Raw genomic sequence first — 26,233 nt, 5'->3', positions numbered from 1 at the left:
TGGGACTGTGGTGTGCGCACGGGAACAAAGAATTTTCAGTAACCACCAGAGGCTCTCCCTAATGACAGCAACCGGCGTCTTGCCTTGGTGTGGTGCCCGCGCTCACCTGCTCCACCATCCCGCCGTGGCCGACGCCCGCCATGTTCCGTGCGCATTCCCTGGTGGTCAGCGCACATCATAGCGGCCAGTTGTTGTTCGGTGGTTCTGCCGTTCGGTCTATTTGCATATTAGGGTTTTATATATATATAGAAGATATGCATGACACGTGGGATGAGGGGAGAGGGTAGGCTAGAAGGGGGTCAATGAGGGAAAAGGTTCATCTGTGTAACTTTAAACAATTAAGATACATTTTTAAAAAGTCAGGAACTGGGTAACGAATAAGCATTTAAAAGTAAGTAGCTCATGAGTAGTTCTGAGGGAGGGAGATCTCTTAGGGTAAAGCTATAGGGTGAGAAAAGAGTGGTGCCAAGTGGGAAAACTTTGGAGAAACCTGTGTTGAAAGGTAGACGAAGAGTGTGGAGTAGAGAGACTAAGGGGACTGAGCCGAGCAGGGAGGATGGAGGTGCGGAGACGTCACGAAGCCAGATGAAGAATGACGAATGTCAGCAGCGTCAAGTTCAAGGGGTCGCATAAGATAAGGGTGGCCCAAGGAATCTACCCTTGCTAGGATAGTGTCCATGGAGCGGGGATTATGGAAGGTTCACTTTCAATAGCTGGAGAAGTGCCTGGGAAACGAGAGATTGAGTGGAGACTGCGCACCTTTACAAAGCTGGCTGAGAAGAAGGCAGTAGCAAGGAAACAACCCTGCAACTAGGGGAAGGGTGTTTGCAGGGGGCAGAGACTGGAGCACATTATAGACCCCTGAGAAAGAGCTATGGAAGAGAATGCGGTTACGACGCTGATAACCGCCTAAGCGAATATCACAGAGGAGTGAGCTCTGAATAGAAGGCAACCCATCTTCCTGTAAGACTGGAGGGAAGCAAGAATACCACCCATCCTGGCTCTCAGACAAAGGTCTTAGTTCTTGAAGGTGTCAGGATATAAGGTAGGGTAAGGAAGGCGCAAGGGTAGTGGCTGGGGTTGAGAGCACTGTGAATTTCACGTGCGCTTCCTGTTCCCAGCAGCTCCTTCCTCTTCCCCGGACAGCACCGGCAGGGCCATGGGTGGGAAGAACAGTGTGTACTTGCTGCCTCCACGCAGGCTCCGGCTCGCGCCTCCGGGTCACTGTGGGGCTGCTGCATGTGAAATGTAAAGGAGGTTCTTTTCCTTCTTAGAGAAGCTCACAGCCAAACTGAAAAGCGGAGGAGAGATAAAATGAACAACCTGATTGAAGAACTGTCTGCAATGATCCCCCAGTGCAAGCCCATGGCACGGAAGCTGGACAAACTGACCGTTTTAAGAATGGCCGTTCAGCACTTCAAGTCTCTAAAAGGTGAGTCTGAACATGGCCTCCACACCTGGCTTTGTGACATCCTCCCTGTCACTGAGCTCTCTGATTGGTCTGGCTTCTTGTTATTGGCTATTGAGATGCTATGCAAAGGTGTCTTTCAGCTTTGGAGACATTAATCTGATGCTTGACCATATTCTGTATGTGGAGAAGATGCTAATTTGGCTGTCAGGAAACTCGGTTCTGCTGAAGGCTTTATCTTCAGCTACGTGTGAATTTGCAAAGTCTTTACATTTCTACTTGTTTTCCCATGTATTTAATACAAAGATAGTAATGCCTGCCCTAGGTGCCTCTCAGTATTTTAGAAGTTCTGAAATGTATTATTATAGTTTTAAGTTATTGGCAGATTTCCATTCTTCGAAAAGAAAATCTTCTTAAATTCAGCCAATTTCTCTTAAAACTTCAGATTTATAAGCTATAGGACCTTAAAACGCATCACGCCGAAACCGGTTTGGCTCAGTGGATAGAGCATCAGCCTGCGGATTCAAGGGTCCCAGGTTCGATTCCGGTCAAGGGCATGTACCTTGGTTGCGGGCACATCTCCAGTAGGGGGTGTGCAAGAGGCAGCTGATCCATGTTTCTCTCTCATCAATGTTTCTAACTCTCTATCCCTCTCTCTTCCTCTCTGTAGAAAATCAATAAAATATACTTTAAAACGCATCACACCTTCCTCTTCTAAGGGGTTCTCACTGGTATTAGACATTGGATGAAGGAGGTCCTTAGCTATTGCTTCTTGGGTTTACATGGTCATTTCTGACCCAAGCAGCTCCCCAACTTGACCTTGAATTTTAAATTGGTGTGTGTGTGTGTGTGTGTGTGTGTGTGTGTGTGTGTGTGTGTGCACGTGCATGTATCTGGTCAAAATCGCATCCGAGTTTGAGAGTAACCCCAGGCCAACTTGGGGGAGGAGCAGTATGATGGAAATAGAATTGAGTTTTAGATACGGGAATGTTAACGACACAAATTGATTTTGAGAAGACGTAGCAGGGGAGTGAGCCACAGGCCACAGAGGAGACTCTGAAAGTTCACATTTGTGAAGATCTAAAAGATTATAGTGAAATTTGGTACTTTTTTGAGCCAAACAAAACCCCACCAAAAACAAAACACCCAAAAAAAAGTTATAGAAAAGGAATAAACAAAGGATGACCAAGGTTCTTAATTAGATCTTTGTCCTCCTACATTGCATTCCAGGAAAAGGAAAATCTGTTTAGAGGGACTTGGCCAAGGGACTTAGGGGAGAACAGTGTTAACCTAGACTTCCAGTGAAAACTGGAGCCTAAAGAGGATCTTACTTCATAATAAACAAACAAAAAAAATCCTGGCAAATCCATTCTCATTGACCGAGGTAGGGGAGGGCGAGCATATACAAATTAGGAAGTAACATTACAGACAGCTATTAAAGGCCTGTTTAATAGTAACTTGTGCAAGTTGTAAAAATAGATACTTTAAATCATCTTCCTTAGATCTCCACATATGGTAGAAAAATGGCACATGCGCTCCCACCCGAGGACTCTGTGCGGATCTGGAGAGGAGGCATTGGGGACGAGAAAGTGCAGCCCTTGATTCTGTCAGTGCCGAGCAGGGCAGCTCAAGTGCTGGGATACTGCCTGGCGGGCTTCCTGTTGGGAGCATGACTGGTGGTCTTATTTGTATAAGTCTGTTGTGAAATGACATAAATAAGATTCTCTTTTACCTACTACTAGGTCTTGCGTAAGTTGCATGCAATATTTCCCTTAAATCTTTTAGCAAATGAACATTTGCAGGCTCAACTGAGGTCATTTGGTTGCAAACCTAAAATTACCCAATAATTTTCACATTTGCAATGTCCCGAGGGAGGAGGACCTAAGGGAGAAGCCATGAGTCAGTTAATTCAACCAACACCAGCTGATTACTGACAAGGCTCCTGTTCTGTGCTGGGGATATGAAATTGAATGAGGTAAGATCTCCGTGCTGGAAGGGTTCATGGCTGGTTGAGGGGCATGGACCCGTGAAGAGATCAGTAAAATCTGATGGCATAAATGTTACAGTGGAGGAATGAGTGAGAGGAGAGTAGGCAGGAGACATTGTCTACACCGAGAGAGGATTCTGGAACAGAGCATAGATTTCACCAGTGGCCCTTCAGAGCCAAAGTGAGGATGTCTGGAGTGCGCCACAGTTGTCTGCATTCCAGCACTCTTACCAGAGTGCACCCCAACTCGCCCCGACCAGAGACATTGGATCATCAGAGGCTGTGTGTAGATCATGTTATTTTGGTCTGTATGTAATTACCTTAAAGAAAGAAGGATGGTGAAATATTTTTATTTACTTATTTATTTTTTTTACTACACTCTACAGCAGTGCTTCTCAAACTATCTGGGTGAAGGCCACGTGTTCCCTACCCCCACCCCCTGTAAAAAAATAACACAGTTGGTTATTGGAAAAATGTTCATGGGCTGGGATGCCATGAACATTATTTCTGTGATGGTGTCTAAATGCTTATTCTTAATTTCTGTGCTCGTCTCACCACAGTTGACCGATGACATGGGTCTATAGACCACACCTGGGGTAGCCCTGCTTGCAGCGTGTGCTTTTGGAGAACCTGTGGACATTCTGTGTGTGTGGTCTTAATACCTGGGACGGTAGTGCATGCCTGTGGGTCCTGGAGGCAAACCTCCAGGGTTCAAATCCTGGCTCCCTGACTTAATAGCTATGTGACTTAACTTTCTAATCCTCAACTTCCATAGCTGTAAAATAGGGATAATGCATTTGTCTCATAGGATTGTTGTTTGGAGTAAAGAATAATGCATATACAAGGTGAGCACAGTGCCTACTAACAGTGGAAGTGGTGGTAAGAGGAGGAGGAGAAATAGTTGGTATTTTGATCATTATCTTATATAATAAAGAGCTAATATGCTAATTAGACCGAACAGCAGAACGACCATCTGAACGACCTTCTGGACAAAGCCAGGGCTGTGAGGGCTGAGGCAGCCGGGGCTGTGAGGGCCGAGCCCCTTGCACGAATCTCATGCATCGAGCCTCTAGTTGTCATTATGATGGTTATTCTCATTATAATGATCATTATTATTTTTGTCATGTTGACTTTTTTTTTAACCTGATGAACATTGTAACAAAAGTAAGTGATTGTTTCCTCATTTGTTTTTGCCATCAGAAATGAGTCATATTTGTTACCTGCCCATCTTTGGCAGGTGTACAGCATATCACAGCATGCGCTTTATTAACTCGCCTCACCCTGGTTCCAGCTCTGCTCTGACTCCCTCTGTTTCTCCTTAGCACGTCCTCACTCACTTACTCATTCACTCGCCTAGCCAGGGCTCGCCCCTTGCTGCTGGTTTATACTATCAGGGTTTCCCTGGCACACGTCTGCTTCGGGCCAGGCCTGGAAATGTCACTGCCTTGCTCAGGTTGATTTATTGCTGAATCCTAGCATAGCACTCAGAGTCTGAATCTTTTAGCCCTTTCTCAATGCTCTCCTATCCGGCTGCTGTGTAGTAGTAACAAAAAAAATCACTTAGTGAATTCTTTGAGGCCTACCTAGAAGGTAGATTCCAGAAGAGAAGGTTTTCTTTTGCTTATGCCAGATTCTTAGGGGGGCTACCAGTCTGAGAAAACTTTACCAAATCATAATAAGAGGTGTTTTTTATTTTCTGGCTTTGTTTTCCTCCCACCACTTAGGTAATTGGTGAGTTTGGGCTGTAAATCCATTCAAGAGTCAATTCGTGGTTAAAATTTCTCTTGCAAAAGCAACTTTCCTTGCAGTCCTCAGAAGGAGGGGGTTGGGGGTAAGGAAGTTGGGAAGTATAAAGGAGAGAGCATTGATTTACCTCGGAATCACCCTCGCTCAGAGTTATCTGGGGACAGCACACCTTGGTTTGGTGAACTGTCTCCTGCGCCCCCTTGTGGCCATGAAGGGCTTTCCTGTGTCAGGGTTGGTGGATGTCCTCAAGCATTCCTGTTTTGAGCTGATAATTCCTCATTAGCTCTTCAGTTGCTTTAGAGAATTTCATTTTAATACAATAAGCTCTGTGCTAAAGATGTAAAAGGAATTATTTTATTTATATTAGCAGAATTACTGTATAGTAGCAGAAGCCACCATGTGATCTTGAAAGGGTCATATGCAAAATCATATGAATCTCTGAAATTTGTTTAGAATTCCAGAATCGCCCCATTCAAGGTAGTTCATATGAGATCAGTTTTATTAAGCTAAGATATAAAAATAACTAGATTTTTGAATATTGTTACCTGTTATAATGTTATAGATGATGTATTAGTTGATTTTTTTTTTTTTTTTACATATAGCTCTTACTATCTGCACATTTGAATCTATAAAGGAATAGTAGTTCCAAGAATTTACATTCTAAATGCAGGAACTTTTAATCTAGTAATAAAGAAAGAGAGTGATAACAGAAGAGGTCATAGGATGCGCTAACAGAGAAAGTACCATCACTGTTCTCACCAGTGGCAGCCATCGCTAATGTTCATTGAGTACCTACTACATGTCCAACCCAACCCCATTATATTTTTAGTAACTTTTTGACTTATTTTTAGGTATGACAAATTCTTATGCAGGAGATATTTATCGACCTTCATTTATTCAGGATAATGAGCTCAGACACCTAGTCCTTAAGGTAAGTCAAGAAATACATTTGCCTAAGTTGTATTTGCCCTTTCGTTTCTATTTGAATGGGAGGCAGATTTTCTTTAGTTTGCTTTCTGTTACCAACATACAGGACTCTACATTACATCAAATTTCCTTTAATATAAAATTTAACTTACACAAGTAACCATGTCTTATTGGTTTGGGCTAATGAAAGTAGAGAGGGAAGCGAGGCGCTGCCTAAAATATGGAGCAAGGCTTGTCTTGAATGCCAAGCCCCTCACACTGCCGAGTGCACTCACCTCCCATACGGTAGGATCTATTCCTCACCGGCACCTCCTGCAGAGCCGTCTGTCTTGTATGCTGTTCCTTCAGGATCCTGTTCTCTGCCCATTAGCCAGCCACTGCTTACTGACTGAGTTGTTAGGCCATGCTTTGGCATGGGTTTTCGGATTCACCGGTCTATTCACCGGTTTATTTGACATGGAAAATATGACTACATCATTGGCTCATCCTGTCCCCGGGACTAAGTGTCTTGATCTTGTGCTTTAACCTATAGTTTGATTAAACAAAAAAGATTCTTCATGTCCCTCTTTTTGAACAGCTGAATTTAAATATAATATTCCTGATAGGAATATAATGGATTTTTTTACAGACAACAAAAGTATTTTTAAAGACGGTGAAATATATAGTACGCGTTGGAAGCTTTCTCACCAATTTTTGTGTGTGTGTGTTTTTTTTAGCCATAACTTAATATAACGCCCAGAACACGTCTGCCTAATTCACGCCATGTTTGTTTCCAGTTGGTAAACGTTAGTTTAAGAAATGTCAGGTGGGAGTGCTAGACTCACCCTCTGTCCATACATATCCATCTCCAAGGTTGCTTCACAGGGGATTTACTGGGTGTAGCTTATGGAAGTTGCCATCTATTAGAATTTTTAAAACTTAGTTTTGATTGATAGCTTATCATTATTCAAGAAGTATAAAAAGATGTACAGTAAAATATTTCCATGCCTTCCTCGTCCCCAGTCTGCACATCTTTCCACCTCCACACATCCACAGGCAGTCGTTGCTGATTGGTACCTCTACAGAGTTTCTGTATGCAGTCTTGTGGAATTTGGTATAGGTAATTTTTACATTATGAAATTTTTAACTAAATATTCCCTGAACTTCCCATGTGAAAAAAAACAACAACCCACATTAATTTAGACAGGGGTCCAAGGTGATGTTCTTTATAAATCTATTTGTATACATCTTAAGAAAATTTCTTAAAATTAATTTTACTACATTTATGACCACTCTGTTGGTTTTATTGCTACAACAGTTTCCTCAGAAAGGGAATGGGTGTGTGTGAGAAATACAAATGATATTTTAAAAATTTACTTTTGTATTTTTATATCCTAGACTGCAGAAGGCTTCCTGTTTGTGGTTGGTTGTGAAAGAGGAAAAATTCTCTTCGTTTCTAAGTCAGTCTCCAAAATACTTAATTATGATCAGGTATGCAAAAGAGGATTATTTCCCACACTATGTTTAGTTTTTTTGAACAGATTTCAGAGCTCTTTTTCTGAACTCTTTTTTCCATTGGGCTGTGGGATGAGGTTCTGCTGAGTTAGAAAGAACTCCAGGAGCGATGCACAGATAGGTGGAGTGAGTATGGATTGTCATTTCTGACAAGTGGTCACTTCCTGACCTTTAGCAACTTATTTCATTTTCCTGAGCCTCAGCTTCCTCTTCCACAAAAAGTGGAAATGATGACTATACCTGTCTCTCAGGATGTAAAGGCTGTCATATTTGAGTGTCTGAAAAATGTTAGTCACCCTTCTCTGCTTCCTCCGAGAACCAAATTATTTGCTACTGATTTGCATAACCACTTTTGATCTCAGTTCTGGCAATCAACTCTGAAATGCATTTTCTACTTAACTGGCTGTGTAATTCCTTTATGTCCTCATCGCTGTAAAGCGTTGAACTTAAACTAGTTATCCAAAAAGGATAGCACTGAAAATAATCCAACAGAGTGAATAAACTAGCACCTGTGGTCTCCTTTTAGAAATCACATAGCCCAAAGATTTCATCTTAAATAACTCCCATTAATGTCAGCTTGTCTTCCCCCAAAACTTGGAAATTTGAAGAGATAAGGCATACATAGATAATGAGCTCAGTAACAAAGATATTGTGAGTCTGTACTCAGAAGGAATGAGGACCAAATGAATCATGCAGCTGGTTATAGCTGGGGGCACAGAAGCAGGGCAGTACCTGATAATTCTGACTTCTCATTGGAAATAGAGAACATCACACACGCTAAGGTAATCAATAATACAAGGAGCACTGAAGGTCCAAATAGGGACATAGAGTCCAATCCCACGGGGCACTAACGTTGCATTTCAGAGACTATTCAAGAGACTCAGTGTCTGCTCAGGAGGACTTTGGGACCCCCATAGTGCAGGGTCTAGTCCAGCTTTTCAGATTCAGAAACCTGATTTGCTCAAAGCAGAGTTCTGGGCGTAGACTTTTATTACCCAGTCACACAATAGACTACCGGTATGTATAAATCAGATTGCTAGCTTTTTAAAATATGAGGTATCTTAACTGTCAAGCAAACCAGGCTGTTTGTATCGCCTGGTCCATTGTGTTCTGTCTTTTATAGGAATGTGTACTTGGGAAGTGAAGGAGGTCAGAAGAGGGGTGGTCACTGTGGGTCAGGGAGGATTTCTCATGCAAAGTAGAACGTCTACTGTGCTTTAAGATGTGCGGAGAGGTGAGGAAGAGATTTTAGGTTGAGAGAGGGAATCAAAGGCAGTTGGCTGATGGGCCAGGGAATGGAGTTTGTCGAGACGGAGTAATGAATTCCAGGTGATGAGACCATGGGGCAGAGGCCCAGACCTGGGAATGCTATGCATATTGGGAGAATTGGAATGGGAAGTGGGAGGTGTCCCGGGTTGGATTTTGTCTTTTGATAGTATGGTAATTTTTTTAACAGTGTGGTAAATCTAAGTTACACCATAAATTCACAGTTATTTTGTGACTTCCATATCCTCTCTAATAAAATGGTAATATGCAAATTAACCATCACTCTGCTACATAAGCCACGCCCACCAGCCAATCAGGGTGAGTATGCAAATTAACCCAATCCAAGATGGCTACAGCCACAGAGAGCAAGGTTTCCTAGGTAACAGAGGAAGCCAAGCTTTCCATAGCAGTTGCAGGCCTAAGCCTCCACTCAAGCTATAAAGTTTCAATAATAGAAGGTAAACAAATTCAAACAAATGGCGGCAGAATGGAGCTTGAGAGAACAGGCCAGGGTTGCCGCCGGCAACAGGGGAAGCAAAACTTTCCGCACACCCTGGCCGGGCCCACCCGCTTAAGGCTACAAAGTTTCAATTGTAGAAGGTGAATTAACTGCCACAGAAATGGCTGCCGCCCGGGAGGGAACAGCAGGCTTGGCTTCGCTCCAGGCTACAAAGTTTCAATTGTAGAAGGAAAATAAATTCCAGATACCAAGGCCTCTGCTTGGGTTGCCAGGGGGCGTGGCCGGCCTGCAAACCACCACAGGCCCCTCGCTCAGGCCGCCCCACACCCCAAGGGAACCCCCACCTGATCTGGGACACCCTTCAGGGCAAACCAGCTGGCCCCCACCCCTGTACCAGGCCTCTATCCTATCTAATAAAAGAGTAATATGCAGATTGATTATCACTGCAACACACAATATAGCTGCCCCCATGTGGTCAAAGATCCTGCCCCCATGTGGACACAAGATGGCCACCACAAGATGGCCAGCAGGGGAGGGCAGTTGGGAGGCACCCGGCCTGCAAGGGAGGGCAGTTGTGAGGGACCAGGCTTGCAAGGGAGGGCAGTTGGAGGTGATCAACCCTGCAGGAGAGGGCAGTTAGGGGTGACCAGGCTGGCAGAGGAGGGCATTTGGAGGTGATCAACCCTGCAGGAGAGGGCAGTTAGGGGTGACCAGGCTGGCAGAGGAGGGAAGTTGGGGGCAAACAGGCTGGCAGGGGAGCAGTTAAGCATCAACCAGGCTGGCAGCGGAGTGGTTAGGGGGTGATCAGGCTGGCAGGCAGAAGCGGTTAGGGGCAATCAGGAAGGCAGGCAGGCAAGCAGCTGGGAGCCAGCAGTCCTGGATTGTGAGAGGGATGTCCGACTGCCCACCAGGATCGGGCCTAAACGGGCAGTCGGACATCCCTCCAGGAGTCCCAGATTGGAGAGGGTACAGGCTGGGCTGAAGGACAACCCCCCGCCGTGCACGAATTTCGTGCACCGGGCTTCTAGTGATACTATAATATACTCGCTTTACTTTTACCAAGGGTAAAGTTTATTTTTATAATATTTTTTTTATTGATTTCAGAGAAGAAGGGAGAGGGAGAGAGAGATAGAAACATCAATGATGAGAGAGAATCATTGATGGGCTGCCTCCTGCACAACCCCTACTGGGGATTGAGCCCACAACCCGAGCATGTGCCTTTGACCGGAATCAAACCCAGGACCCTCCAGTCCGCAGGCCAACGCTCTATCCACTGAGGCAAACCAGCTAGGGCGCCAAGGGTAAAGTTTAAAATAAATCATAATATGACTTATAAGTAACATATATGAATGGGGGGATGTTACCAGGAGTTAATAAGAGTAAACAATACTAGTGGCGAGGTGTTTGTGTGTATCCAGTTATGGCTGGCTGTGCATGTATTTCTTTTTCTGTCTAGAGGTATGACCCTGCTTTTAACACTGTTGCTATCGTACAGTGTAGTAGATGCATCTTTGAAATTAACTAAAAACAACTTTAACAAAAGAAAGTATTATGTCTAAGAAGAAAGATAGGAAAATCATGGTACTGATTTTAAACGAATGTCTACTTTATGTATAGGCTAGTTTGACTGGACAGAGCTTATTTGACTTCTTACATCCAAAAGATGTTGCCAAAGTAAAGGAACAGCTGTCTTCTGACATTTCACCAAGAGAGAAGTTAATAGATGCCAAAAGTAAGTGCTCATCTCAGCGTGCTTACCATTTCATGTAAATACAATTAGTACTTAAAAGTACAGCTATAAATGGACGCAAAACTCTGGGGGGTGAGGGCATGTATGGGTGTGGGTTGGGGGTGGTAATGGTAAGATATGTACACATATAATACCTCAATAAAAAAAAAGTAAAAAAACACAAAAAACAAAAAAAAAGTACAGCTATACAGTGTTCTTGAAAAGTTAGAATTTTTAAAAACAATATAATTATATAGACAATTCCTGTATTCATATAAAAATAAATACCATATTCATATGAAGATGCCTTGAGGAAAATGTGGTTGCTTCATGTTCACTCTTTTTGTATGCTAATAAAATCTTTACAAGAAAGTATCTTTTGGGGTAAAAAGTGTTCACTATTCAGCTATTGCTGAGAGAGAATTATTCTCTTATATGGGTTAGGTCTATTCATTGTGAAACACCATGTATATATTGCTTGGGAGTTGTAAGTATTCTTTATTTTCTCTGAAAATACCTACCTTCTCTGAAAATGCTTAGTGCCAAGTAATCATTTATAGTATAAAATAATGATGCCTTTTGCCATTGATTACTATTATAATTGAGGTTTTTTCTTTTTAATTTAATTTTTATTTCATTTCATTTAAAATGATCTTGATGCTCCACCCCTTGGGTGGGGGGCGGGTAAAAATAAGTTGAAAGTTTGTAAGTTATCAAAAATATGATTGCTGGACAAGTACATTTTTTGGTATGTTTCACTTCCTGGCTTACAGTGATGCTGTTTTAAATAACCATTTCTCTTTTCTATATATAAAAAATGTAACGGACAATCAGAAAAGTGTTAGGAGATAAATTTCAAAATTGTTTAAAAATATTCTTTTCTACCTATTCTCTTGCCTCCTCCTCCTCCTCCTGTGCAAGCGGGTTTGCAAGTTCACAGTAATTTCCATAGCAGAAGGACTCGCGTGTGCTCTGGCTCCAGACGGTCCTTTTTCTGTCGGATAAAGAGCTGTAAAATCTCGGTCAAAGAAGAGCACGACGGCTCGCCCGACGCAACGAAGAAAGGTAAAAGGTATCGTTGTGAAGTGTCAGGTGACGTAAGGCGTGGGTGTGAAGTTCATGTCCTAATTATTTTATGTACAGGAAAAATTAGGTATATGGCTTAGGCAAATGATTTAGGCCCAAAGCACCTTAGGAAATAGCTTTCAAATTTATTAAGTAATTACATGTTTTCTTTATGGCCCAAGATTTAAATGGTGCTGTTGAAATTACAGTTTGGGGGCTGTCAAATGGGAAGAGCTGGAAATGAAACTTTTGTTATGAAATTCTGTTACCACTTTTAAAATATGAAAGTTAGGTCTTAAAAAAAACAACCCTGCAATATTACAAGAGCCTGATTTGATTAATTAAGATGTTCCAGGTCTAGTTTTAATTTTTATGACATCTGGTTCTTGGTTTTATATTTCTAGTTCTGTTTTCTTGTGATTTTTAAAATAGATTTGTCTTGCGGATCTTTACATTTTGAATTAACACTCATGTATTTTACTTACTTGCTACATTTCAGAGACTGCAAAGTGTCTCATGATGTTTTTGCCTAAGAACGTATTAACCTATCAGATACAGAATTTCCTATTCAAATTTTAATTTGACATCTTTTAAAAGGATATTTATATAGAGCTGCAAGATTCAGTTTATTTACAAGTTTTGGTCAGAGTCGCTTCTGGCAACCACCTAAGGTGATAATCACTAATGCTCATTTATTAAGCCCTTACTCTGTGCCAGATACTGTGCTATAAGTGTTTTCATCCCCGTGAAAACACTGTCTTACCTCTGTTTTAGAATCAAGTGAAACAGGCAAATTCACACTCAAACCTAAACCCCTTACTCTTATGCTGTACTATAGAGAAACAAGGGCTGCGTGAGTCAGCAGTACTAAGGGTGGGGCTGTTTGTAAACCATCAATTGTTCCCTCTTGCCCTTGGCTCTGAGCTAGCTTTCTGAAGTCTCAGGGTTGAACTCACAGTGGACCTGTGGTGAAGAGGCTGTGAAATCCAGCTGACTGGGATCAAATGTTTGCTCTACCAGATGCTAGTTGTATGACTATGAACAAGTTTCCTAATCCATCTGAGGCTCAGTTTCCCTATTTGTAAAACAAGGATATTCACAGGGCTGTCTGGTTTTGCAGAGTGGCTAAATGCATAGATTCTGGAGCCAAACTGTTCAGATTTGAATCCTGGCCTGTGATCAACTATATGAGTTAAGATAAATGATTAAATCCTTCTGGGTCTCACTCTGCTCTACCGTAAAATGAGAATAATGACAGAACCTCCCTCACAGGGTTGTTATCAGGATTAAATGAGTTAATACGTGTTAATGTAAGCCGTCATGAATACTATTAGCAGTAAGGCACCTAAACTTAGGACGGTGCAGAGCAGAGATGGTCAGTATCATTATTGTCATCATTTCAGGGTTCCTGCTCCATCTTCCTCAGATTAATCTCATATTGGGGCATGGCCATATAATATGGAAATACTCTCCAAGGGCAGGAATATTTCTTCAGTGTGGATGGTCCAAGGAGTCATACTCCATGTAGACCCTGGACTGTAGTACATTTCACCCTTAGGATTTAACTAGAGACGAACTAATGCCCTGGGGAGTAAATACAACCACAATTGAATCACCTAATCTACACGGTGATCCCTGTGAGAGAGAAACATGTCGGCCAATGCAGCTACCTTAACGTGATTGACATCTCTGTGGTGTTTGATGCAGGTTAAACAGTGAATGGAGGCGAAAATGATCCAGTTTTTTTAAGTGTTTTAAAGATCGCAGATTAATTTGTCTTTCCTTCTGGAAGAGAGGAGTTTCCACATGGACTTATTTAGTGCTAGTATTTTAGTCATCTGGTGCAGGGCTAGTGCTCAGTGTCACCATTTTGCTTCTGTAAAACCTGATTTCATCCGACACCCGTGCCCTACCATCTTACCCTTTGCTTCCTAAACCTCACAACCTCACAGGTTTGATCTCAACCTCTCTCTTCGTTTTGAGAACCATTGCTTCACACGTGTCTCTCCAGTATGAGTCTCTGGGAGCACAGGAGAAGGAAAGGGCGAGAAGGGAAGAAGGGATGCTCTGGGCAGCAGTGCCCAAGACTGCGGTGGAGATTTCTCCCCCACTTGCATTTTCTCACAGCTTCCTTAGCAATCTCGTTTCTAAAAAGTTCCCTATCTATTGGCTGTCCTTAAGGAAAAGTGGTAGTGATAAGCCCGAGATCGTTACCTGACACAGTAGTCTCTAACTGGTCTCTCAGCAACTATTTAGTCCCTATTTAGGCACCATACCAAGTGCAAAGGCTACACTGGGAACAGGTAGATAAAGGTATTGCTCTAGCGAACCTCAGAGGGACAGGAGGCAGCCATTTGACAAGTAAATTAGTAAATATTTCAGGTATCAGAAAGTACAATGACGTCAATAAAATAGGATAATGAGGACAGGGACTAGGAAGAAGTAGTACTTTAGAGCAGCGGTCACCAACCTTTTGGACCTCATGGACCACCAGTGGTCCGTAGACCCCCCGTTGGCGACCGCTGCTCCAAAGGTTTCCTTAAACCAGCGGTCGCCAACCTTTGGGACCTCACAGACCACCAGTGGCCCACAGACCACCGGTTGGCGACCGCTGCTTTAGAGTACTCAGAGAATCTCTCTCGTGTGACATTTGATCTGAGACCTGGATGATGAGGAGGAGTCAGCTATGCACAAATCTATGGGAAGAAATTCCTGACCAAAGGACAAGGGTAGAGACCTTGAGGTAGGAAAACTTCATATTTTGGGGGTCTCAACAAAGATCAGGGTGACTAGACCTTAGATGCCAAAGAGAGTGTTTGGAAGGGAGGCAGCCGGGACCAGATTTGAAGGCTCTCATGGGCCAGGGGCAGTGTTGTGCAGGTTACTGATGAATAACCAGCTTTCTGAGTGTAGCTCTGATAAGAATGATGGTTGATATTTTCATATGCAGTAATAAGTAAGGTGAAAGTGAAATCATGAAGACACGTTGGAATTTCACTTATTTTTCAATGATATGCGACTTTGCTGAAAATGATAATAGGTTTTTAAATACTGGAATATTATTTATTCAGTATTTTTGTATTATTCAATACACACTTTTAAGCTTAATCCATTGTTGACATTTTGTCACTTGTATAGGTCTAGACAGTCAGGAAAAAAACAATTCAAGTCCTAATTTATAGCTTTGCCAATTTCTATGGTGTAAATAGTCACATGTTGGCTAATTTCAAGACACTTTTATGAGGTCATTGAATATAGGGTAGAGGAAGAATGGTATCAAGTTCAAAAAGAATTACTATAATTTTTAAAAATTGTATTTATTAAGAACATACTATGGCCCAAACACTATTTTATATGCTGGGGCCAGAGCAGTGAACAAAACAAAATCCTTGCTGATGATGGTAAGTACTATGAAAAAAAAAAAAAAGAAAGAAAGAAAATAGATAAGAAGTAAAGTTAGAACCAGACCTTCAAATCACATGGTTTTAAAAAATAATAAAGCATACCATCAACAAAATGAAGACAATCTGAATGGGAGACAACTGATGGAAGAAGATATTTGCAAGTGATATATAGCTGATAAGCAGTTAGTATACAAGGATCTCATATAAGTCAATAGCCAAAAAAAAAACAAAAACAAAAAAACACACAAAAACCACAAAGAATCAATTAAACAATGGGTAGAGGACCTAAATAGACATTTCTCCAAAGAGGACATACAGCTGTCCACTAGACTTAAGAAAAGATGCTCATAATCACAACCATCAGGGAAATGCAAATCAAAACCACAATGAGATATCACCTGACACCTATCAGACTAACTATCATCAATAAATCAACAAACAAGTGTTGGTGAGGATGTGGCGAAAAGGGAACCCTCATGAACTGTTGTAAATTGGTGCAGCCAGTATGAAAAACAATATGGAGATTCCTCAAAAACTTAAAAATAAAATAGAACTGCCATATGATCCAGCATTTCCACTTCTGGGTATTTATCCAGAGAAAACAAAAACACTAAATCAAAGAGATATATGCAGCCCTATTTTCAATGGCCAAGGTATGGAAGCAACCTAGGTTTTTGTTGATAGACAATTGGATAAAGAAGATGGTATATGTACATACAATGGAATATTACTCAGCAGTAAAACAGAATGAAGTCTTGCCGTTTGTGACAACATGGATGGACCTAGAGGGCATTAATGCTAAGTGAAATAAGTCAGACAAAGACAGTATTATTTTACATTTATGTGAAATCTAAAAAATAAAGAACAAACAAAACAGAAACAGACTCATAGATACAGAGAACAAACCGATGGTTGTCAGATGGGGGTAAAGGGGCGTAAGAGATACACACTTCCACTTACAAAATAAGCCACTGGAATGTAATGTAGAGAACAGGGTACATCTATAATAATAAAAGCGTAATATGCAAATTGACCGAACGACTGAACAGCAGAATGACCACCCAGACGACCACACTATGACATGCACGGGCGCCAGGCCAGCCAAGGTGGGTGCGATGTGACTGGTTGGGGGGACCCGCCATTGCCCCATGATTGCCCCGCAGAGGGAGGCCCAGGCCACCGGCTGGCGGGATGATCGATTGGGGTGGGGGCTCTGCGATCGCCCCAAAGAGGGAGGCTCAGGCTACCCGGCCAGTGGTGCTGTGCCGGGTGGGCAGGGCCTCCCTCTATGGGGCGATCGATCTGGGGGTCCTGCGATCGATTGCCCCACATAGGGAGGCCCAGGCCACCGGCCAGCGACGCTGTGGCAGGTGTACAGGGCCAGCCAGTGATCGCCCCACAGAGGGAGGCCCAGGCCAGCCAAGCAATCGCACCCCACGCCTGTCACCCACAGAGGGAGGTGACCGATGGTGGGGGAGGGCATGCAGCACTGCACAGATGGCAAGCGGTGGTGGGGGCGGGGCCAGCTGCCAGCAGCAGGGGGAAGGAAAGCCCTGATCTCCAGCCAGGCCTAGGGACCCTACTGGAGGGGTCCCGGATTGTACGAGGTCGCAGGCTGGGTGGAGGGACACCCCCCACACACACATGAATTTTGTGCACTGGGCCTCTAGTAGTCAATAATATCATAAAAACTCTATACACTGACAGACATTTACTAGACTTATCAGTGTGATCACTATGTTAAACACCTGAAACTAATAGCATAATTATATTGCTTTATTAAATATGTATAATTTTTAAAGAAAAAAGTTTTACAAATTTTAATAGAATTTGTTCTTAAAAGAAATTCTCATTTTTTTATCCTTTTCTCATATTTTTAATTTTAGTTTTGTTTTAGAATATACATATTAGTACAAAGTGGATGTATATCATTTATACATGTAAAGGGTGCCTACATTTTTTATAGCATGCTAAATAATATTTGAAGGCCATTGCTTTAGAAATTAGAGAAATAACAGACGAGTCTCGGCAGTGCTCTCTGGGAACATCTCTGCACTTTAGCTGACCCCTAAGCCTGATAGGGAGGAAGAATGCTTTGTGTTGTATTAGGTCTAGTGGGAGCTGAGTGACCATTGCCTTCACTGTGGTAGATTATGAAGAACCAAAGTACACACCGTAGGTATGCCTCCTTTAGGAGTTCCTATTAATATTAGAGGGGGGCGAAGACATGTAGACCAGCTGGGAGAACCTCAAGATACATTTCAAAAGATGTGTTCCCCAGTAAGGCAGACCCTAAGGAAGGAACAGTGGACACATTTACGTTTTAGGAGGGCGGCTTGCTGACATGCTTGCTCACCATAATGAAAGTTGAATCCTGAGTTGAGAAGTGCCCAGTATGGAAGAGAAGATCGAGCCTGCCAAGCCGATGGCTCCGGCACCTTCCAGAAGTTTACCAGGCTCAAGTCTTCAAAACAGAATACCAGCAGCAGCCCCAGGCCAGCCTGCTGGGAGGAATGGAGAATGCAAGCAGGTCAGGACCATAAAAGCACAGGCAACATCTCTTTTCCAGGAAACCTTCCCTGACACCCTCCCCTTTCTGGTTGGCTTGAGTCCTGGGCGCCCACTTTTGGTAATATATAAATAAAACTGAGCATCTATTTGCTGCCGTTTGCACACTGTATTGAGATTATATTCTTTTATATTTGCCTCTCACACTAGAATGAGAGCTTTGTCTCTCCGTGGTTCCTCGCACATATATATTCGAACATTTACTGATGGCATAAGTGACCATTCTCCGGTCCTTTGTTCCTGATTGGTGGACCACATAATTGACTCAGAGCCCAAAGAATAGTTAAGAATCCAGTGAATTAATCTACATTGTAATGTTTTTGTTTCTCCCAAGAGGCAAATGGAACATATTCTTAAAGTTTTTATCCCAAGAAGTTTTTAGCAAATGCTGTGGACTGAATTGTGTCCCCTAAAATTCATTTGTTTAACCTCTCCCCCGCCTCCCCCTCCCCCATGTGATGGTATTTGGAGGTGGGATCTTTGGGAGATAATTAAGTTTAGGTGAAGTCCTGAGAGTGGGGCCCTCATGATGTGATTAGTGCCCTTATAAGAAGGGACACCCGAGAGTTTACAGTCTGTGAGCACAAAGCTAGATGGTAGCCGTCTATGAACCCTCACCGGCACTCAGCTATGCTCCCATCCTGATCTCAGAATTCTAGCCTCTACAATTGTGAGGAAATAAATATCTGTTGGTTAAGCCAGTGGTCGGCAAACTCATTGGTCAACAGAGCCAAATATCAACAGTACAACGATGGAAATTTCTTTTGAGAGCCAAATTTTTTAAACTTAAACTATATAGGTAGGGACATTGTTATTAACTTAATTAGGGTACTCCTAAGCTGGCCTTTGCTAAAAACTCAAGGGGCCAAAGAGCCGCATGTGGCTCACGAGCCGCAGTTTGCCGACCACTGGGTTAAGCCACCCAGTCTGTGATTGTTTGCCATGGGAGCCGAGGCTAAGACAGCAAACAACTTGGACCATTTTCTGTATCACTAGAGGCTTGCCTTGGCCCTTGCAGCCCTGGCCTCATCCAGAAGGTCGTCCAGAAGGTCGTTTGGCTGTCCGGTCTAATTAGCACATTACACTTTTATTATTATAGATAGTTCTCAGAAGTAAAACTGAAAAGGCTCTGTCGTGGGAGCCAAAGGAATCGGGGGCTTATGGGAAATAAATGTGTTTATTCATTGGGCACTTTACAGTTTGGTTTGAAATATGGAGCTACAAGTCACAAATCAGTGGTAGGAGTCTACCTTGTCTGGCTCTTTCTTCTTCGTGTCACCTTAGATTTTTCATTTCATTTTTGTGTGAAATTCTAGGACAGCATATGACCGAATACTAAGTGTACCGGTTAATAATGCGAATTTTTTTCAATAGATGGGAGTTACACATATGTTGATATATATGCGATTTGATATATATGCTATTTTGTTGTATTGACAACAAGCTTCAGAACTTCATATGTCAAATTCGCTCAAGGTGTTAACATCATAGATATTTTTACACTTAAAAATGTCAAATTTTGTGCCAAAAAAAGAGCATTTGTGGGAAGTTATAATTCATTACTTTATTTTGAAGAAAAGTGCTGCTGAATACTTTGGGAAGCTTATGGTGAACATGCTCCATCTCTAGATACTTGTGAACGCTGGTTTAAACGCTTTAACAGTGATGATTTCGATGTGAAAGACAAAGAACGTCCAGGTCAACCAAAAACGTTTGAAGACCAACAATTACAAGCATTATTGGATGAAGATGCGTGTCAAACTCAAAAACAACTTGCAGAAATATTAAATGTTGCTCAGCAAACAATTTCCGATCATTTACAAGCAATGGGAAAGATTTTAAAGGAAGGAAAATGGATGCCACATCAACTGAACGAAAGACAAATGGAAAACCGAAAAGTCATCAGTAAAATGTTGCTTCAACAGCACGAAAGAAAGTCTTTTTTCATCTAATTGTGACTGGCGATGAAAAGTGGATTTATTTTGAGAATCCCAAATGCACAGAATCATGGGTTAACCCAGGTCAACCATCAACATTGACTGCAAGGCCAAATCGCTTTGGAAAGAAGACAATGCTCTGTGTTTGGTGGGATCAGGAAGGTGTGGTGTATTATGAGCTTCTAAAACCAGGTGAAACCATTAATACTGATAGCTACTGACAACAAATAATCAAAGTGAACCATGCTTTGATCGTGAAACGACCAGAATGTTCCAGAAGACATGGCAAAGTAATTTTGCTTCAAGATGACGCACCATCACACACTTCAAAACCAGTTAAAGACACGTTAAAAGATCTTGCCTGGGAAGTATTAACCCACCCGCCGTATTAACCAGACCTTGCTCCTTCAGATTACCACTTATTCCGATGGATGGCACACGCACTTTCTGAGCAGCACTTAGAAACGTACGAAGAAGTGGAAAATTGGGTCTCTGAATGGTTTGCCTCAAAACAAGAAAAGTTCTATTGTGACGGTATCCACAAATTACCTGAAAGATAGGGGAAATGTGTAGCTAGCGATGGACATTACTTTGAATAAAGCACTTTTGATGTTTTTCTTGAAATTATCATGTTTTCTTTGATTACAAAATCTGTCATTATTAACCGGTACACCTAGTAAATACAACTTGGTGGATTTTTCTTAGCTATGGGAGCCCAAGTCAGTTGCTGATGATAATCTTGGAAGTATAATACTTTCCAAGTGTGGTCTTTTAACCCTTTGCAAAGATACGAAAAGGAAAGTGACACATCCTTTAGACAACTACGTGATTCTGTCATAGTATTTGGAAGCAGTCTTATAAATATTGAATCTTAAGCAAAAACACGTGTGTATAGTCATAGGTTAAAAAAACCTAAACATCATTCCTGAAGAATGTAATAATCAAACTTTGGTTCTTCCATGTGGTTTCTAAAAGGATTTTTTAAAAATTTATTATTAGAAGCTTGAGATTTATAGGAGAGACAGGGAAAAATTCTTTCCTTTGAAATAAATATTGATAATCTTACTGGAAAAAATACAGATATTTTATTATAGGAATATTTGGCAAATGGTCAATAAAACCTGATTCACAGTTGAATTCTGTGATGAGCTGAAGGAACTGACATATTTTTAAGTCCCTCCAATGTTCCAGGTTCTCATCTAAGCTCTGCCTCACATCAGCCATGCTGGTGGCCGGGTTTTAGGACAGAGTGGAAAGGGCCTGGGCTCTGAATTCATTAGGGTTTTAATGTCGGGTCTGCTGCTTAACAACTGTGCCGCCTTAGGCAGGCTCCTCTCAGTCTGTGGAAATGGGGTGATGGGCTGCACTGTTTCCCCATAACTCACATGTTGCAGTGGAAGCCCTAGCTCCCAATGTGAGGGGACTTGGAGAGAGGGCCTTTAAAGAGGTAATGAAGGGTAAGTGAGGTCCTAAGAGTGTGGACCTGACCCGGTAGGACTGGTGTTTCATAAGAAGAGGGAGTGACGCCTGGAATGCACACCCACAGAGAGGAGGCCCCGTGAGGACACAGTGAGAAGTCTCCTGTCTGCAAGTCAAGCAGAGGCTCCAGGAGAAACCAAACGGCCAACCCCTTGATCTTGGATTTCTAGCCTCCAGAACTGTGAGAAAAGTAAATTTCTATCGGTTAACTCACCCAGTCTGGGTGTTTTGTTATGGCAGTCCTCGCAGACTCATAAGATCGGTATATTGTAGCTCATGGGAGCAAGGTTAGGATTGCATGTGGCTAAATGCAGTGCTTGGCGCCTAGTATGCACTCAGTAAATGAAAGCCATTATTTTTTCAGAAGAAAAAAAAAAGGTAAATAAAAGGGCAAGAAGAAAATTAGTATTTAAAATCTATATGCCAAGCATTTTGCGTAAGTACCTAATTCAATCTGCATAACAGTACAGACCACCTCCATTTTGCAGACGAGGAAACGGAAGCCCTAAAAGGTTATGTAATTTGTCTAAAATCACAGAGAAAGTGGCAGAATCAAACCTAGCATGGACATCTGTATGCCTTCCACTCTTCCATGCCACCTATGAGAGGAGCTTCCTAGATGCCAAAGGCTGTTAATGAAAGAGAGCCACCCTCGGCGATTTCTGCCGTGGAGACACATCTAGGGGTTGGCTTCTCTTGTAGGAATGCACTTCTGCCCACACACGGAGGTTCGGTCCCACATCAAGCTGGGCCACACAGATGCCTGCACTGGGAGTCACATAGCTTCTCAGAGAAGAACTTTTTAATCTGCTCAAGCACTTGAACCAAATATTCACTTGACACTCCAGCGCTGTGGGCCAAAGGCATGAGGCCAGTCTGGCCTCAGGAATGGTAAGGGCATGTGTTAACAATCAGTAAGGCCCTTCCTCGCAGTGCCTGGTGTTTGAGAACTGCCTACAGACAGACATGTAGACAGATGCCTGGACCAGGATGAGGTTAACTGCACAATGGAACCCTGGTGTGCCACATGGATGACTTCCCACACATGAGATCATTTTGGATTGTGCTTAACTGAGGAGAATGTCAAGTGAAACAAACATTTTTCATATGGTTACTACTAAATCATTCTTTCCAGTAATGATTAGCCAATGTCATTGACTATTTTAGGATCACTCCCTATTAATGATGTAAGTTAATAAAGGTATTTTTTCCCTTTTACCATGACATGTTACATTAACTTTTTTTGTTATTTTTAAGACTATTTTATAAAAATATGTTTTTATTGATTTTTTTAGAGAGAGAGGGAGAGGGATAAAGAGATAAAAACATTGATTGGCTGCCTTCTGCACACCCCCTTCAAGCCCAACCTGGGCATATGCCCTGACCAGGAATTGAACTAGCAACCTCTTGCGATGGTCAACCACTGAGCAGCACCAGCCAGGATAATACTATTTTTTAGAGCAGTTTTAGGTTTGCAACAAAATTGAGAGAGGTAGAGAGATTTCCCATATATTCTTGGCCCCCACACATGCGTAGCTTCCCCCATTATAAACACCTTCCACCAGAATGATATATATATTTTTTCACCAACGATGAAACCCACATTGACACATCATAATCACTCAAAGTCCACAATTTACCTTAGAGTTCATTCTTGCTGTTGTACATTTTGTGGGTTTAGACAAATATATAATGACATATCTCCATCATTATCCTATCTAATAAAAGAGTAATATGCAAATTGACCACACCTCTGCTACACCGACAAGCCATGCCCACCAGCCAATCAGGAGCAAGTATGCAAATTAACCCAACCAAGATGGCTGTGGCCACAGAGAGAGCAGGAGGCTTGGGTTTCCCTGGCGATGGAGGAAGCCAAGTTTTCTGAATACCCTGGCCTGCCTTGGCCTCTGCTTAAGGCTACAAAGTTTCAATTATAGAAGATAAATAAATCCCAACAAAAATGGCTGTGGCCACAGAGCAAGCAGGAGGCTTGGCTCCGCTCAAGGCTACAAAGTTACAATTATAGAAGATCAATAAATCCCAGATACCAGGGCCTCTGCTTGGGTCACCAGAGGTCGTGGCCGGCCTGCAAACCACCACAGGCCCCTCACCCAGGCCACCCCACACCCCAAGGGAACCCCCACCCTGATCTGAGACACCCTTCAGGGCAAACCAGCCAGCCCCCACCTGTGCACCAGGCCTCTATCCTATCTAATAAAAGAGTAATATGCAAATTGACCATCATTCCAACACACAAGATGGCTGCCCCCATGTGGACACAAGATGGCCACCACAAGATGGCCAGCAGAGGAGGGCAGTTGGGAGGGACCAGGCCTGCAAGGGAGGGCAGTTGGGGGCGATCAAGCCTGCAGGGGAGGGCAGTTAGGGGTGACCAGGCCTGCAGAAGAGGGCAGTTAGGGGCAAACAGGCTTCCAGGGGAGCAGTTAGGCATCAATCAGGCTGGCAGACCGAAGTGGTTAGGGGCAATCAGGACAGCAGGCAGGCAAGCAGTTGGAAGCCAGCAGTCCTGGATTGTGAGAGGGATGACCGACTGCCTGTTTAGGCCTGATCCTATCTGGCAGTTGGACATCCCTCGAGGGGTCCCAGGTTGGAGAGGGTGCAGGCTTGGCTGAGTGACACACCCTCCCGTGCACGAATTTCATGCACCGGGCCTCTAGTAATATCATACAAATTATCTTCATAAAAATTCTCTGTGCTCTGCCTATTCATCTCTTACCACCACCACCACCACCCCTGGCAAACACTAATCTTTTGACTCCATAGTTTTGTCTTAGTTACATTTAAATATTAAAAAAGAGTAGAAAACAGCCCTTTTAATGATAATTAAAACTGAATTTAAGATTTATGGAAAGGCTGTTTCCAAAATTAGCCACCAGTCACTCATAGCAACATGGGTTTGAACTGTGTGGACATGCAGATTTTTTTTTTTAATAAACACTGTCAATGTATTTTCTCATGATTTTCTTGATATTTTCTTGTCTTCAGCTTTATTGCAAGAGTGTAGTATATAATACATATAATGCACAAAATATGTGTTCATTGACTTGTTATTGGTAAAGCTTCTGGTCAATCCCCCCACCCACCACATTGTTCAAGGGTCAACTGTACTATTCTCTCTGATTTTGTGTGTGTTTGAGATTTTCCATAATACAAGTTTTAAAAAATAAGCAAGAGTGACACTAATACCATTATTTCTACCCTGATTCTAATATGATAGATTCAGACTTTGAAAAAGATTCTAAGATAAGAATAAAATTTCTCATGTATCTCAACTTGTGAAATCAAAGGTTGATGAAGGATTGATGACTGCTTCCAAACATCTTAGGTATTTCTGAAGTTTATCTTAGTAAGATAATCAGTCATACAGTAATGCACCCAGAATGCATTGGCTTCTTGTGCAAGTTTCACATGCCGTGGCCTCTCAGCACCTACCCCTTCAAGGGCATCCCATCTGGTTTACAGTGTCTGACACCTGTGATTCTGTTTGGCCTCTTTCTCTGGTCTTTGGCGACAGCCTGCTTGCCTGGGTTGATGATGGTGACATTAAACAGGATAAGGGATAAGTGATAAACTTGGTTCAGGGTTGGAGGAGAGAATGACTTGTAGTTTAAGGTACCTTTGGACCATGGAGGGGGTGATGTGTGTTAGGTGTTGAACACAAGGTCCTATGCAGGGCTTACAGAAGTCAAACTCTGTTGCCTGCTCTGTCGCTGTTTCCCCATCGCAGACCATGCTTCAGCCACATCTGACTATTATCTCTTGACTCTCAGTTTGCAGTGGCTGTTCCCTCTAACTGGAATACCTTTTTGCACACCGTCCCCCTCACCCCCCCCCCCCCCCCCATTATCCAGGCAAGTGCTGTTTGGACACCTGTGACAGAGCACTCACTATCATCAAATAACAGGGCATTCGTGGCTCAGAAAGGGCGCTCTGGAGCCAGCCTGTCTGGATGAAAACCTTGGCTCCATCCTCCCTGCGTGACCTTGTTGTTAACTGTTTCCTAACACAGTGAGGATAACATTAGAACACCTTGCAGGACTATTAAGACGATTAAATGAATTGTACATTTAAAGCACTTAGAGCATAGCACATCAAGTGTGCTATAAATCTTTGCCGTTACTATTAGTTGCTATTTTATAAGACAGCCTATATCATTTTCTGTTTACAAACATGTTTTTTAAAAGAATTGTTGTCGTAACAGTCTTATCAAATAGTGCCGATTTAAAACTGACTGTCCTGGTCTTTTCTAAATGTTATCACCAACTGTTGAAGTAATTTTTACCAGCCCTTTTTGTCTTCTTTTTAATCTTCAAGTCACTTTTTTTGTAGATTGCTACACTCTGTAGACTGCCTGCCTTTCATGCCTGTGTTGCATTTCATTGTTTTCTTAAGCATTTCCTGATATTTGAGCATATGGATTATCTTCAGTTTTTTGTTTTTCTAGTTGGAACTGTTTGACAAACTTTTCCTGTGAGTTAAGCTTGGGATTTTTTTCTGAAAGTGAAATTTGAGTCAAATTTTATTTTTATAATACCTTTTATTACAAATTTATCCAAGTGGTCTCCAGATTTTGTCTGTAATCTAGTACTAACATAAGAAATTTAAGAATGTATACATAATTATCCTTTAAACTTAGGAATATAAGTTATGTCAAAATTTTAGTAAGCTGAAAACAGTATCTTTGTGGCTAAGGGCAAGAGAGCATGAAGTTTAACTTCTAACAGATACAAATTACAGCA

At 42.3% G+C, this 26,233-nt stretch overlaps 1 protein-coding gene across 1 annotated transcript in view; it reads left to right on the top strand.

The window, feature by feature from the left end:
• Window positions 1-26,233, top strand: part of BMAL2 (basic helix-loop-helix ARNT like 2) — a 53,308-nt gene that overhangs the window by 14,385 nt on the left and 12,690 nt on the right. Inside the window, exons 3-7 of the mRNA XM_054718616.1 lie at window positions 1,275-1,432; window positions 5,993-6,072; window positions 7,446-7,538; window positions 10,906-11,020; window positions 11,939-12,082. Of these exons, the coding sequence (XP_054574591.1) occupies window positions 1,275-1,432; window positions 5,993-6,072; window positions 7,446-7,538; window positions 10,906-11,020; window positions 11,939-12,082 (590 nt within the window). The remainder of the gene's footprint in view (window positions 1-1,274; window positions 1,433-5,992; window positions 6,073-7,445; window positions 7,539-10,905; window positions 11,021-11,938; window positions 12,083-26,233) is intronic.

Source organism: Eptesicus fuscus, chromosome 7 (assembly GCF_027574615.1).
Source record: "Eptesicus fuscus isolate TK198812 chromosome 7, DD_ASM_mEF_20220401, whole genome shotgun sequence".
Classification (NCBI taxonomy): domain Eukaryota; kingdom Metazoa; phylum Chordata; class Mammalia; order Chiroptera; family Vespertilionidae; genus Eptesicus; species Eptesicus fuscus.
This window is presented reverse-complemented; position numbering and strand designations above follow the sequence as displayed.